This window comes from Pan paniscus, chromosome 13 (assembly GCF_029289425.2).
Source record: "Pan paniscus chromosome 13, NHGRI_mPanPan1-v2.0_pri, whole genome shotgun sequence".
In the NCBI taxonomy this organism is placed as follows: Eukaryota; Metazoa; Chordata; class Mammalia; order Primates; family Hominidae; genus Pan; species Pan paniscus.
This window is the reverse complement of record NC_073262.2, coordinates 71,561,729-71,577,651: the sequence shown is the minus strand read 5'-3', so window position 1 is coordinate 71,577,651 and position 15,923 is coordinate 71,561,729. Positions and strand designations below refer to the sequence as shown.

At 39.0% G+C, this 15,923-nt stretch overlaps 2 protein-coding genes across 3 annotated transcripts in view; one reads left to right on the top strand and one right to left on the bottom strand.

Annotated features, from left to right (window-relative positions):
* Positions 1-3,465: 3,465 nt before the first annotated feature.
* Positions 3,466-15,923, top strand: part of SPC25 (SPC25 component of NDC80 kinetochore complex) — a 41,951-nt gene continuing 29,493 nt past the window's right edge. Inside the window, exon 1 of the mRNA XM_034954439.3 lies at positions 3,466-3,701. The gene's annotated coding sequence lies outside the window, so the exon portion shown is untranslated. The remainder of the gene's footprint in view (positions 3,702-15,923) is intronic.
* Positions 6,910-15,630, bottom strand: G6PC2 (glucose-6-phosphatase catalytic subunit 2). 2 transcript variants are annotated; one of them, XM_003824308.5, is made up of 5 exons: positions 15,372-15,630; positions 14,369-14,478; positions 12,288-12,399; positions 10,132-10,247; positions 6,910-9,343 (listed from the first exon to the last, which is right to left on the bottom strand). In XM_003824308.5, exons 1-5 carry the CDS (start codon positions 15,587-15,589, stop codon positions 8,832-8,834), a joined length of 1,068 nt encoding a protein of 355 aa, XP_003824356.3. In that variant the 5' UTR covers positions 15,590-15,630; the 3' UTR covers positions 6,910-8,831. The 2 variants fall into 2 exon arrangements, with proteins under 2 accessions (XP_003824356.3, XP_008976295.1); XM_008978047.5 differs by lacking the exon at positions 10,132-10,247 and having other exon boundaries at positions 15,372-15,589.

Here is a 15,923-nt window from a genome sequence, read left to right as displayed (position 1 = left end):
ACCTCATATTTCCAACTAAGGGTTTGATTTATTAAATATTTCTTATGCATGCAAAATCTCTCTGTAATCAAGGCACAAAAGGATGTTAGAGGAAATACAAAATTAAGAATTTGGTTGTTTTCAAACACACTTGGAGAGAAATTTACATATACATGTGTACCATCATAAAATGAGCACTGTGTCCACTTGGATTTGCTCTAAATTTACAGATCAAGTAAATGATCTCACCTGCATGTGAGACGGCAGGTGAAAGTAACTTAGTGAACTTCTAAACCCATTTCCAATTTCTTTCACACTGGGTTCAATTAAATGCCCAATTAATTTAAATAGCAGACTGTAAATAAAGCAATGCACATGATTATCATCTAATTAGCACTGGCCAGCATTATAATGTGCTCATTAGCGAGTTGTATGGTATCCTGAGGCTCATAATGAGTAATCAGGGTACTCGTGATTGGCATGTGGCTATCCGAATGCAACTACTCAACCCAATAAATCGGAGTTAGGACAGAATGTGTTATGTAAAAAGAAAGAATACAGAGCCAGCTGGTGAATTGGCAATTTCCTGCTTCCTGTAATTCAGGTACAGCTCCTGCTCTCAAACACAAAATAAATGTGAGAACAGAAGAGCTGGAGATAGAAATGGAAATGTTCGCTAAGGGTGACAGAGAACAAGTGCCTATGATTATTATAAAAGATTACCAAAAAAGATAAAACCTTTGTGGTATTTGGTTTCTTTTTCATATCTCAAGTATAGAATCAAAGTAAGAAATGAGCAGAGTTTCAATAACATTTCTTGGAAGGTGAAAATTTAATCATTGAAATATACTTCCTGATAATGTTCATAAAGCATTTTGCCTTCTTGGTTTTAGCATGTTACTGCAAAATAGTTTGGCAGGCTGCAGGGAGAGATGCAGCTGACTGTTGCATTCATTGTTACGTAGGTGATAAGTCACTATGGCAGGTGTTGTCTCTCTTGACACCCAATCCGACACCCTTTTCTTTTGCTTTCCTCTATTACAGAGGCTGGAAAGCAAAATATTTACCTTCCTAGACTCCCTTGCAGCTAGATGAAGGCCAGGTGACATTGTCTTGTCAATGAAATATAGGCACAAGGCCCTATGCAGGCTGTCCCTTTCTGAATAAAGCCTGGGTAAAAGAAAACCTGAGTCTCTTCCCCCTTTCTTCTTTCCTGAATGCACAGCAGCCATGCTGTGATCACTTGGACAAAAGCCACACACCACAGATGGCAGAGCAGGAAGATACTCAGCCTGATTCCTGAACATCCTTTGTGCAGCTACTTCAGCCTGGGTTGCCTGCCTTCACCCATCTTGTTACAGAAGAAAAAGACACCTCTCACTTGTTTAAGCCACTGAAGTAGTTTTTTTGTAATTGTGTTTGTTGTTGTTGTTGTTGCTGTTAACTAAAAATTAATACAATCTTGCTCAATAGATCTTTATTAATAAAAATCCTGAAATGTAAGTATAAAGAAAATAACACAATATTGAAGTATTAACGCATTCTTAAATGATCTTCAAATATGATCATTATATCTAGAGATATTCCAAAAATATTCAGTGAAAGAAGGAATTGGTCTTTTTTACCTAGTATCACTGCCATGGAAAGACAATATCACTGGATGGGTGTCCTGGCAGCTCTTTCTTTCCTGGAACATTGCACATGCCCTGCTTTAAATGAAAGAAGCTTTTACTTAGGCACTTAGTGTTTTTTGAATATGCTTTCTCATCCTTTCACGTGATAAAATTGATGTTAGACTGGGAACAATCTAGATCCCTTTGACAGGATATGCCAGAGGTGGGGAAAAAAAGTGGTTCAAGAAAGGATGAATTTGAAAAAGGATGGGTTAGAAGAAATGGGGAGTAAAGTTCCCAGTTAATTTATAGCTGGAAATAGTCACAAACCAATTCTTCAAGTCCACAGGCCAGAGGTATCCCTGGAGTCCACCCAGATCTGTTGCAAGTGAGCCCAGAATCAATGGAGGCCTCCCCCAGGGAAGAGCCTATATTGAACTCACCCTTGCATCTCCAGCAGCTGAAGGCATTTAATACATTCTGGTCTGGTGGGTGGGTGAGTTAAAAGACAAGCATGGACAGAAAGGGCCCTAGTTAAGTCCGTGGAGATTTTAGAAGCTTTTTGGATCAGGATTTCTAATTTTGTTCATCCTCAAAAAGCCTGGCGTCATGTAACTTGGTGTCAGAGTTGTGTTTCATTCAGGAAGCACATTTCAACAGCCATAAAAAATTAAAAAGTAAATTTTATCTTTATGTCTTTGAGAAATCCGTAATTACTCCACAATAAACTTACTAAAATGCTGTGTCAAAACTCTAGTCACTTTCCTCACTCAGCTCAGTCATGTAAGCTCTCCAACCTCTCCCACAAAGCCAAGTTTCCCTCTCCTTCCTTTCTTCTCATTCAGCCTATTATTATGTGATCTGCTTAGTATCTCTTCCAGCAAGAATTTCTTCTTTAGGATGTTGAGAAAGGGGAACTGGAGTTGGAATTTAATTATAGGATTTCTGTTGCAAGATAGCGTAGCAGGAAGTCTATGGCTATCCTCATGTTAATAATTTTGCCCCATAACATCAGTTAAATTATCTCTCCATGTACTTTTTTATTGCTATAAAATTCAGTTTCTAATTAGAATCAAATGTTTTAAAGCTGGTCCAAAATTGTTTAATAAAGTAGCACATTTCAAAACAGAGTGCTTTGTAGAAGTTATAGCCTTGTTCATTGCATGTAACTAAAATTAAAACAGTATCAAAACACATTAGCCAGGGTCTTATCACCTTCTTGCTCCACTTCACAAAAAAATTAACAATACATCTGAAAGCCTTCTGTGAAGATAGTGCTTCACAAAGAGCAAACAAAATAGAGGAGCTGGTTGGAGAGCCAAAGCACAATATGTTGGACTGAATGAGACCCTCAGAGTTGAAGAATATCACACCGTGAATGAACCTTCCATTTTAACCCCATACTAAACTCCTCAGTTGAGAACTGGGTAAACTGAGGCCACCAACACTAAATGGCCTTCTGGAGTTTTAGTGGTTAGATGCAGGGCCAGGCTAGAATGTAGTTCTGATGACTCCAGTCCAGGATGCTAGTTGCTAAACTCCACGAAGGCCTTTGTACATCGATCTGCCTTTGAATTTCCTGGCACCTGCCTACCTGCATTCTGACTTCCTCTGGAATCCACATGTGGACCTGTGGCGCAACCTCTTGCTTGGCCATGGTGAGCAGGGCATCAGCATTCCAAAGCTAAGAGAATAAGATACACACACACACACGCACACACACACACACACGCGCATACACACACACACATCTCCAAAACTCAGACAGGAACATTTATTTTTCTTTCGTTAAGTCAATGCAGTTTTCATCTAGAAATATAGCAAGAGCTCTACCATTTTTTTATTTGAACAATTGCTTTTTTTAAAAAAAAAGAAAGGAATGATTATGTAGAAATGTTTTTGATGCAGAATTACTGAGCCTGGAGGCAAGGGGCGGGGCGGGGCGGGGCGGGTGGAAGATAGTGCCCATCTTCTATTAGCAGCAGGATGTATGAGCACAGATGACAATCCGGTCCATGCCGTTCATCAGACAAAGCCTGAATCCTGGAAAAAGCCAACTCTTTGAACAGGAATTAGAGTGTGATCGGCTCAGTTGACGCACAGGGGTAGGTGAGTGCGAGAGTAAAGAAGCTCTTCTTTGTCTTCGGTAGTGCTGGGTTTCTTTTCCAGGCACACAGATGGCCTGCTCCCCCAGCAGCTCACCCAGATCCTCCCAGGGAAGCCGCTTCAGTTTCCACTTGGCCAGCGCCAGAAACGGGCTGCTGTGCTGCCAGCGCCTACGTTCCTCCCCGCGCTTCCCGCGTGCGCCCGGAGTCCCGCTCGGCGGGACCGCAGCTGCTGCCTTCACTCATTACCTGCCCCTGTCCTGGCAGCTCCTTCAGAACGTATTGTTCTTTGGGGAAATACCATGGTTTTTGAACCGAGGACAGATTCTCTTCAGAAATCGCATGGCAAAACATTAGAAAAAAAGAAAAACTAAGAAATTAAAAAATTCAGAACAGAAGACAATCGGTTTTATGCTAACTTTTATAACCTTAATCTTTGAAGCTTTTCCCCTCCTTTAGAGCAATTACTTCTATGCTGCCAAAAGAAATGAGAAGTGATTTCATCTGAGTCATTACTGTGCTCTCCCTCAAAGGATAGCAGACAGTAATTAGTACTCCACACCAGACCTGCCTCAAATTTGACATAAACTGCATTGGTCCTTTACAGAGCTGAAAATGAAGCACTTCTAAGTCTTAGAATCTTCTCGTGAATTTCTGTCATTTGGCAGAAATTTCTGGAGTCGTTGCTTCTTATAGATCTTTTCTACTGTTAACTTAAAAAAATAGACTTTTAACAATTGGCAAATGGCACCACATTACCTTCAGAGTGAAATCACCATCTGAAAGCATTCGAAGTAAGGGGAGGGGAAAAGTTAGACCCCCATTTTAGTTTCCTGGCAATACTGAGATCTAGGAATTCATCCTAGAAGCTGTTTGCCATTTCCAAAGTGCCTAGGACAGCCTATCAATGAGGGCAAAATCCTCAGGGGCAACTGGACACGAGTGGTCCTTTTTGGAAGACTTTATAAATAGCCACAGAAGTACAGGTGTAGGGCATTGATGTGTGCTAGACCCAGAGAAGCAGGGAGGCTTCGTCAGAAAGCCATCCAGCCATCCAGAATGTGGTCATGGACTGGGTAAAGCTCCTCGCTAGTATTGTGGACCTTAGAGGGTTTCCAGAACATGGTGCAGGGAGGGTGAACCCAGACTCTCTGATTCCAGGCAACAGAGCTGAGAGTCCAGGGACACCAAGGCGGCTATTGCTCACAGGACAGAATGAGAGAGAAGAGAGCTGCAGAGAGAGAATCCAGGTCTGCAGAGGGTCCCTTTGGAAAATGCAGCAATATCTGTTAACTTCTTAGAGCCGTTAACGCTGATTCATGTTGTCTCACAGGAACATGGCAAAAGTGACAATATACAAAATACTTGGGTTTTATTTTCAAGGAAAAGCACTGTGAGACTTGATTTGTGCTGTCCAATTCAGTAGCCACTAGACACACATGGCTATTTAAATGTAAATTAAAAGTAAATGAAGGTTAAAAATGCATTTCCGGCAGGGCTTGGTGGCTCACGCCTGTAATCCCAGCACTTTGGGAGGCTGAGGCGGGCGGATCACGAGGTCAGGAGATCGAGACCATCCTGGCTAACACGGAGAAACCCTGTCTCTATTAAAAATACAAAAAAATTAGCCGGGCGTGGTGGCGGGCGCCTATAGTCCCAGCTACTCCGGAGGCTGAGGCAGGAGAATGGCATGAACCCAGGAGGCAGAGCTTGCAGTGAACCGAGATCGTGCCACTGCACTCCAGCCTGGGCAACAGAGCGAGACTCCGTCTCAAAAAAAAAAAAAAAAAAAAAAGCATTTCCTCAGTTGCATCAGCTACATTTCAAGAGCTCAATAAACATCTGTGGCCAGTGGCTACTATATTGGACAGCACAGATAGAGAACATCTCCATCACTGTAAAAGTTCAATTGAAGAGTGCTGGAATATACAGTTTCAAAATACTTAAGAAAAGAATCTCATTTTTAGAACCAAGTCACTTGACTTTTTCTTAAACCAAGATTTTTGTATGTATGTACCAATTTGATCTTGAATTTATTTAAAAATTTTGAAAAAATGTAAAGCATTTCAACATTTGACTTTTAGTTTCAAGGACAACTTATAACAATTCTTTTAATCACCATCTGTTTTATAATGAAATATGTCCAAAGAAGGCACCAATTTAACCTTCTTAGGCAGATGTCCAATCAATAGGTTGTCAAAGGAAAGGAACTAATATTCTTCCTGATAGCTAGTTTCAGCAATAATAAATTATTTTGTATTTTTTTCCAAATGTAGGTTTGATTGGACAGTTTCTTGAGTCAGATTTTCTCTTGAGTCAGATTTTCTTGTCTAGATTTTCTCATCCTAAAAGCTCATGGTATTGACATTTTTCTCCTGAATATGTAGATAGGTAGACATTTTGAATATATGGTTATAGTAACAGTATTTAATGAGCTCAATTCCACTTACTTCTGACAAATAAATTGGAAACAGAAGAGTCTTTTCCATCATTATTAAGGGCAGGCATTTTCTCCAAGGCTGTGAAAAACGATTCCTCTTGCTGCCTAAGGAGTTTCAATTGCAAAAACAATTTACCACCATATGGATCCCTCCAGGAGACTTCAACTAGAATAAAGAGGGAAATCTACTCCCATGGGGACTCTGGGGTTTTATGGAAGATAGGGGCAGAGTTCTTGGGGATTAATTATAGAAAACAAGCCCACACCTCATCCCAGTCCCCCTCTGAGGGTAATGTGTTGCCCAACAGACAGCACCATGGGGTGGCTGAAGATAGCTTTCTCCATGGAAATGGAGAACGGATTTATGGTAGAGTCAATCATTGCTGCAGAATTCCCTGGCTATTAATGCCGGTTTCCTCAGGCCTTGGTGAAAGCAGGCTGAGATTGTACTAGGATGAAGGGGATGTACCAGAATCCTTCAAGACTAACATTATCTTATGTGAAATTTGGCAAAGGGCTTTTAGACAGGAATGAGATCTCTGATGTGTGGAAGATGTAATGACACAAATGTATCATGAAATGTGAAGGCATCTAAAGGTACAGCATGGTGGGACATAGGGTGGGACTGAACCAATGAGCAACGGTCATCACCTGAAGAATCATTCTTCTCTACTTCTTTCATCCCAAATGTCCCAGCAACATGAGACAAATTTCATTCTTAAGCTATTCTTTCTTAATCCCTCAGCTTTTTGCTTTGGAATCACCGAACCACTAATATCAAGTTCAGTTTATTTACCTTTTAGAAAGTTCAGTTGCCTTTTAGAAAGAAAGCTATTAAGTGCGTTTTATAAAAGCAATGACACATACTCTATACATATACTTGGAAAAGAGTAATTAATACTTTGATTTTTTGAGGTTTGTTATCCTCAGCTACTATCATGTTAAACAACACTCACTTCAACTGTATTGTTTTCATTAATATTCATAGATTATTTAATGTGTCATCTAAAATAATTAAGGTATTGATATTCTGAGAAGAGTTACATAAAACATTGTGGGGGATTACTAAGATATCTAGCAAAATCTGCCTCAAAATCCTTGTACTTGATTGAAATGACACAGTTATCAACTTAAAGCCCAGCATTCCTAGATTCAATGAGGAAAAAACACACTTACTGAGAAATTGTTAATATAATATTAATAGTCCATCAACAATAATTTTCTAAAACAAAGCTATAGATTTTCATCACAGTTCAGTATACATAGAGACTAATCCAGCTAACAGATGCAAGCATTTAATAGTTGGCCTGGGTTGGAGCATGACCTTGAGGAAGGCACCTGATTTCTCTGGTTTTGAAAGACTGTCTCCTAAAAATAAAGTATGGAGATGTCATAGTGAAGAGATAAGTCTTTGGGGGTTGAATAATGTTCTATTAGAGTAAGTTCAGTAGAATTTATTGAAATATTGGTGAGCACTACTGTAAAACAGAGACCAGAAGTGAAGCAGAGGTTCAAGTCCATACTGTAGCCTGGCCTGTTCTGTTGCCCCTGGACCCATGTGTATATATATCTGGAGCCTTTGTTGGCCCCACCTAGACCCTGCATATATGTGTGGGGTATAAGTCAAAGAGGATGCAGTATTTCAATGTCATTTCTGAAAAGGTAGCTGATTTATATGGCAGTCATCATAGAATCTAAATGAAAGCATTCATTCTTACTGATTTTTACCTCTTGTAAATGAAGAAACAAAAGACAGTGTAGGCCAACTATTAATACAATGGCTCAAGCCTGCAATCCCAGCACTGTGGGAGGCTGACATGGGTGGAACATCCTCAAGGGAACTCCTTGAGGCCAGGAGTTCAAGACCAGCCTGGGCAAATATAGTAAGAAGCTGGCTCTAAAAAAAATTCAAAAATTAGCCAGGCATGGTAGTGCACACCTGTAGTCTTAGCTAATGGGAGGCTGAGGAGGGAGGATCATTTGAGCCAGGAGTTTGAGGCTGCAGTGAGCCGCTATCCACCACTGCACTCCAGCCTGGGCAACAGAGCAAGTCCCTGGTTCTAAAAAGGAAACATACAAACAAAAAGCATGTGCATGTGTGCACACGCAAACACACAGTGTAATGGGGATATGTGTCAGAAGCCTTGGGTTCTAATTCCTGCTCTGAAGGTGGCGTGACTCCAGGCAAGTTCTTTTACCTAAATAGGCTTCCATTTCCTCATCTGAAAACTGAGACTGGATATGGCTGTGGTCCCCACTAAAATGTCAACAGGAATCAGATGCAGCCTGGCCTTAAGAAGATAAAGGAATCATAGTGGGGCTCCTGCTGGGATGCTGAAGACTGTGAGAAAATGGAGTCCTTGCCTCCTACTGGGGACTGTTAGTATGCAGCTCTGGTCAGTTGTCTCCAGCTGGGGATGCAGGCTCTGTGTTGTCATACTATCAGATTTTTCAAAAAATACAGAACTTCCGATTTTTATGTCAAATATTCTTGTATTTAAATACTGGTAACTGAAGGATTAAAAAAAAAAGACCAGTGCGAAGGCCAAACTAAACATCTCTATGGGGAATGGGGCCTGTGCCGCTATTCTGTGAAGTCGAATTAGAAGCCTCTGGTCTGTGCCTACTCTGTGGCTCTATTGGTGGATGGAGAAGGGTGATCTGTGACACAGAGCACTAACTCTAGGCACCACTCTACTGACTCTTCTTTCCGCTTTGTTTCATTAACATATGAACACAGTAGGGAATGAAAGCAACCACAGTTAGAGGAATGGATGCACTTTTACAAAAAGACAGCACATAAAATAAATGCTCTTCGTGAGTCGGGATCTGGAGGAAATGGTAGAGCTGCAGTATTGTCAATGAGGTCAAGGCACAGAGCAACCGGAAGCTCAGTGTGTAGTTATTTCCCCCTCGGCAGCTCAGGAGGAACATCTCTGAGTTGATTGCAAAGCCCAAGCCAAAGAGGACCCCAAGGTTTCTCACGAGTCCAGCAAAAGGCGTGGTGTCAATGTGGATCCAGTCGGGGTTGGCACACCACTTTTTGGCTATGGGCACGGACCACAGCAGTTCAATGTTGAGCACTCTAAGAAGCAGGTAAAAGCCAAGTGCAAACAGGAAGAGAAAGAGGTTGGTCTTCAGGTATGTGCCCAGACTGGCCGTTTGGATGCCTGGAGTGTGTTCAAAGGCCTCTGCCACCAGCATGCCTGAGGATTGGAAAGAGACACTGACAATGACTGTGTGCCCTTGAGCCCCTCGAGGATCATTCCTCTCTGCATTAAAGATTTGCCACAGTTTTCAATGACAAAGGGCATTAGACACAGAGGTTCTATCCATTTTCCAAAGCCTTTTTTAGGCAGTAACTAAAAATGCAGGTTTGCCCACGGTGTTTTCATTATTCATACTAGTCCAGAAGGATCGTTTTGGAGTTGGTGGCACTGACTGACAACCCGCTTTTTAGACAGAGCACTGATCTAGGTACTTGCAATTAACATTTCAATTGCCATAGCCAATTAGCCTTTGAAAGGTAAGGTGGTGCTGAACAATGGAAACTGAGTCATGGTGAACACTGCTTCAGGAATACAAAGCAGCTACTAAATGGAGTCCGTAATCATGTAATAGTCACTTCACATGTTTCAGAGAGAATGGCACAGTGTGCAGGGCTCAGAGTCATTAAGTTCCCTCACACAAGACACAAGCACACTGTCTGAAGTGATGGTTTGGGAGTTAGACTTAGCTCTAATTTCACTTCAGAAAAGCCTACCTCATGAAGCAATTGTGCATTTACGCCACTGAGATTGTGCCACTTTGTACATGGAGGCTATGAGAGGTGTGTTGTACCACGTCAGCTCCCGGGGTAGCATTTAGTATCAGTGACTTCACAGAATTACCTCTGAAATTGGAAAGTTGATTACCGGGGACAATCTGATACCCTTAAACATAATGAAACTAAAGCTTTCAAAGGACACAGCTAAGGGTAAGTGATCATATTTACCACCAATTACTCCAAGAATAACTTGATGAGGAAAATGTGTTGCTATGAATACTCTGGAGATGCAGACACTGATTTGAATCAACCAAAAAACACTCCAAAGAAATGACCAGGTCAGTCTACGATGGAAGAATAGATACAAGCGTAAAAAGCAAAGAAACTGTATCACTCAAAATTAGAGGGGGTGACATCAGATGATCCTTCTCAGAAGAATCTTCTAACTGTGACATAGCATCATGATTCTAGAATCTTTTTTTTCAAAATGTTGTTTCCACATACCCCATAGGATTTGAGAAGTTTTAACAGAGATTTCTACATTTCTCAATGCATTAAATTTAACCAGTGCTATATACTGAGATTTAATAAATGTTAAAAAGGAAGTCATTTTGACATCCATTAAATAAGAATAACTGTTTTAATGGAGTAGGGGAAATTCAAGTTTGGGGGAATTACTAATATCCAGAATGATCAAGAATGAACCATATATATTTTCACGCCCTGCCCTATGTGCCTCCTCTCTCAACCTTTCTTTGCTTGAGGAAAACTCAGTAGAAACGCAGCTACCATCCAGATGAAAAGCGCATGAGCATTCCATCTGGGGCAAATTTTCATTGGGTTTAATTGCACAGATTTTCAAAAGTCCTTGTTTCTTGTTTTTTTTTTTTTTCTTTTGTTTTGGGTTTTTTTTTTTTTTTTTTTTGAGACACAGAAAATAGAGAACAGGGGAATTGACCTATAGGTTATACACTTTGGATTAAAAACAGCAATGCACAAAAAACATAAAAAAATATTAAAATCCAAGCAATGCATGTCATTGAAAAAAAAAGTGTTAGCAGTATTGAGTTCTAGGAATCCTTGAATGGTTTGTTCCTGAGAATCAGACTGAAATTTGGTTATATAAATGCTAAGGAACACAGAGAAATGAGGCTTTGAAAGAAGAAGTAAGTGGGATACCAATGTGGAAGAAGAATAAACAAGAATTTGGTAATGTAAAGGTAAGAAGCACACACTCAGTAAAATTTTATAGATGAAGAAAATACTGCAGTTATAAAAATTAAAAAGGAGTTATGAGAATTTTTTTCTTAGAAGAAACATATTTTTTCAGGTTTGGTCATTGGAGGCAGGAATACAGTATAGAGAAAAGGTGAAACTGACCTAGATTCCTACTTTGAAAATTGTCTGTAAATAGAAAATGCTAACTTTTTTACATTATAGCACCTTTTTACTGTTGTTGTTTTGGGTTGGGCAATAAATACATTAAGGCATACAGGTCACAGTCTCATTAGAATAAACTTTTAAGACACCCAAATTCCTTTAGTTGTTTGTTTTTTATATTATCCAATACTACTCTAACAAGTGGAATATGTGGTAGATCTTGACTTTTTTTATTTTAGAAAACTTTTTAATAATGGCATATGTTACAGTATTTTTTTAAGGTTAACTTGCAAATCTAATTTCAAGTCACCTAATTTATGGCTAAATTGGTACTCAGGATTGTTTTAATGACAAAGTATTTCAGGAAAGAAGAGAAGGAAACAACCCAATTTCTAAGCAACTGTGAGTAACCTTTAAGTTCTAGATCTTTCTAAACATTAAGAAACCTACTAACATTAAAGCTACTAACATTCAAATTTAAGTTTGCTTCTAGAATGTTTTTAATTAAAAAGTTTGTGCTCTCTATAAAGCTGGAATATATGTTACTGAAATCAGAAGCATTGGCTATTCGAAGAAGGAAGCATAATTTTACTGAATAAACTGATGCAGTCAAGGAGAATGATGATTCTCAAAACTTCCAGTTAATTTTAAAGCAAGGGAATGTGCATGCAAAAATGTTTCCTTATGCTGTATAATTTTAGATGACTTATTTATGAGTTATCAAAATAATTATTGCATTTTGGAAACCCAGAGGCACATTTAGCAAGTCATTAATCAGTTAAACATTTCCAACTTGAAAAGTGGAAATAGCTATGAGCTAATTAGGCTATTATCTTAAAGCAAAATATTAGTTTTCTATTCATTTTGTTACTTTGTCTATGAAAGAATAGAATGAGCACATTTTATTCATTGACTAAAACTGCACTAAAATTAATTTTTAGACAAGACTTTCTGTATTAAAAACTGTCATATTCCAGTGCTACAGAAACTGCAGCAAAGCTGACCTGTGCAGAGTGATAGAGAACTTATCCATCCCACAGACAGTGTGGCTCAGGGCAGCCGTTACCATGACATACCAGACACAGGATGAGCCCATTGCATGGCCAGATGGACTTCCTGCAACAACAAAGTGTCCGTCCATTTGAAAAGTGGTTAACTATCAACATCAGAAATGAATAATAGAATAGCATATTCACCATGAAAATTATGAGTAACTCAGAAAAAAACACAAGACACAGGCTATACGTAATGTTTAGAAGTGGGTAGAAATAAGAAAAATTGAGTTAAATTGAGCCTGAGAAACACTGTCTCAAAAAAATTTTTTCCCAGATTTTCAGGTTCATTGAATTCCAGAGATCAATATAGTCAAGGCTAATTAAGAACTCAGGCAGTTGCACCCAAATCTGCCACAGCCCTACTCATTCTTCAATATTTGGTTGTTTTTAATTGACAAGCAAAAGTATTAGGTTAATGCAAGAGTAATTGCGGTTTTTGCCATTGAAAGTAATGGCAAAAACCGCAATTACTTTTGCACCACCCTAATGCTTGTATTGGATCTTCAGTTGGCTTATTTTCCTTGGGCTGAGAAGTCAAACTCTAAAGGATATCATTGCTATGCCAGTGATTTGCTGATTGACTTACAAATGACTGCTGTGTACTAGCAGCTACTTCTATGCCTATCTTGTGGCCACTGCAGTGAGAATCTTTGTTTTAAAACAGAGGATGAGGAGAAGCTGAAAAGACGGCATTAATCCTAGCAGAAAAAGCCTGCAGACAGTAGCCTTTCTACTTCCAGAATGCCTTTTCCATGCTACTGAATTTTTTATTAATCAGTTTCCTTAAATGTCCTCCTCGATTTTTCACCTGGTAATTCATTCAAATTAAATACCAGTCTCTTATTTGTTAAACAAAGACAGACCTATTTCTTATCTGCAGGAATTTTCAGAGCCTTTTAAAAACTATGCCTAAAAAAATCGTAAATCTCCCCGAGAGATGCAGTCTTTCTTTCTTTTCTCTCTCTCTCTTTCCAGAAAAATGTCTTATAAGGTGGAACACATGCCGGAAAGGGCTGGAATTGACCACGATAACATTTTGGTGGTCTCAAATGTTACCCATCCAACCATTCATCCATTTATCACACTTTGGTTTCACAAAGATAAACTATGTATCATCCCTCCCCTGATGGAACACCCAGTCTAGGCAATCGGATATATAAAGAATTAGTTAATATCATTTAGTGTAATAAGCGATATAACAGATGTATGTATACTTCTATGGGAACAAAAAAGACGTATTCAGAACACTCATTAAGAATTTACACATTCTCTACTACCCTTTACTCAGAGTTAGTTTCGAAGGATGTCAACTGGCAAGAATGTTATGCTATGTAAAATGATGAGGTACAATATAACACATTCTTATAAATTAAAATGTAATTTTTAAATATATGTTTCAAAAAACTTTTTAAAACAGTCTTAGAATCAACTATCACAATAAAGATTTTATACTCATACAGAATCTTACCTAGAATAAAAAAGAAGTGGCCCAAGAAGCCTACTTGTGTACAGAGAAAAAATATGTTTTCAAGAGATTGTTCTAGGGTTACAAATAGTCTTTACTGGCTATAGTAACATTGAGAAGTCCTTACCTTTCTTACAGAAGACATGTCTACTCCTCCCTCATTCGTGAGATACTCAGAAGACCTATAATAACTTTGAAAGTTGCTTAGCAGCAGATTAACCAACATTTCTAAGATCTTAGTCTAGTTCCTTGAGAATTTGTTCTAGTTAACTGTTTCTTGTTTTAGTCTCAAGCCATTATATTCTTCTGAAAAGTAAACACCAAATATTTAATCACTGGGGGAGTTTTCTCCCAATCTACCCTTTCATAAATAACAAAATGGAATTTGAGTATTTTTTTTGCTTTGCTTCCTCATTAGTAATTTTGATTGTTATGAAGTTTAAGCATCCTCACTCATGAGATTTTCTTTACTACCCTATATAATATCAGTTACTAGATGATAACTCTGTGTAATGATTCTCTATTGGAAGATCTTCAGTAACTGGAGGCTGCTGTAATAGCTTACCTGGACCTGTTTCACATGTAGTAGGGAACTGTTCAAGGCATGGACTTGAGTGATTTGGGTAAATCTGAGTTTCTTGGACCCACCAGTAAGGTCGATGACCAAATAATATCCTGTATTTAAAGAATTATAAACATGCATATATATTTAAATACACAGCTATTATTTAATTGGAGATTAGCAATTCTTTCCTATAAAAAATGACTCAAGTGCAGGGTTAATTGTGAAAGTTCATGATTAAGAGACTTTGAAAAAACTTAGGTCCTGGTCTCTCACACATTATTAAAGGTGGTAGCCATTTGGGATTTTGGCACCCTGGTTTCCCATGAACATGGGGGCTTTTTTCCCTTGCAGGGAATGTCTTATGGGTGCTTTGGATACTTAGACTGGAAATATCAAAATTTGTCCCTAGAATTATCAATTTGTTCATTATCACGCTGCTCATTTAAGTAATTCTTAATCACAGAATATGTGTTACAGGGGTTTGGGAATTACTTGTAAGTCATTAAAGTACACATTTCTGGCCTGGCGTGGTGGCTCACACTTGTAATCCCAGCACTTTAGGAAGCCGAAGTCGGTGGATCACCTGAGGTCGGGAGTTAGAGACCAGCCTGACCAACATAGAGAAACCCTGTCTCTACTAAAAATACAAAATTAGCTGGGTGTGGTGGCACATGCCTGTAATCCCAGCTACTCGGGAGGCTGAGGTGGGAGAATTGCTTGAACCTGGGAGGCAGAGGTTGCAGTGAGCCGAGATCACGCCATTGCACTCCATCCTGGGCAACAAGGGAGAAACTGTCTCAAAAAAAAAAAAAATATATATATATATATATACATTTCTGTGCCTTTTAAAAGTTCTACTTATGAATCTGGTGTTTCAAGTTACCTGGTATGTTTGAAAGATTTTCCAAGTAAAACGATATACATCTGAAATGTGATCATTATGCCAAAGTCACAAATTTAAGGATAAATCTTAGGAAAAAATGAAATAAAACAGAAATCTTACCATGTAAATATAAGATTTAACCAATCCCCAATGACTGCTACCCATATCATCTTGGTTCCAACTGTCTGATTAAATTGAAACCAAAGTGGAAAATAAATGAAAAAGATATTCCGGGGGTCTCCAACATTGGACATAAAATTTAGAAAAGTGTAGTAAGCTCGGTAGTCCTTCTGCAAATGCTGAATTATGAGCACTCCATTCCTGTGAAGGAAATCCATCTTGAAAAAGAGGCAATTCTAAACATAGGGCAATTGGAGCTGAAGTGCTCTGATTCCCACCGTTTTTATACTGTGCCTTTGTGGCATGTCGAGCCATTACTGCAACATGTGATGCTGACCATCTGTGGAGAGGGCACACCAGCCCTCCTCTGCTGAATAGCTCATCTATTTATGATTTTAATTGGTGGCAAAGAGTGAAGTACATGCTGATCTGTGGCAATTCGAGGGGGAAATTTGGATAGAAACACAATGAATTTCTTATGCAACCTCCCTTTTGTGTGAACAGTTGGATCATGTTTGTTTGAAATTTTTTGTACAGTTCATTTCCTCCAAG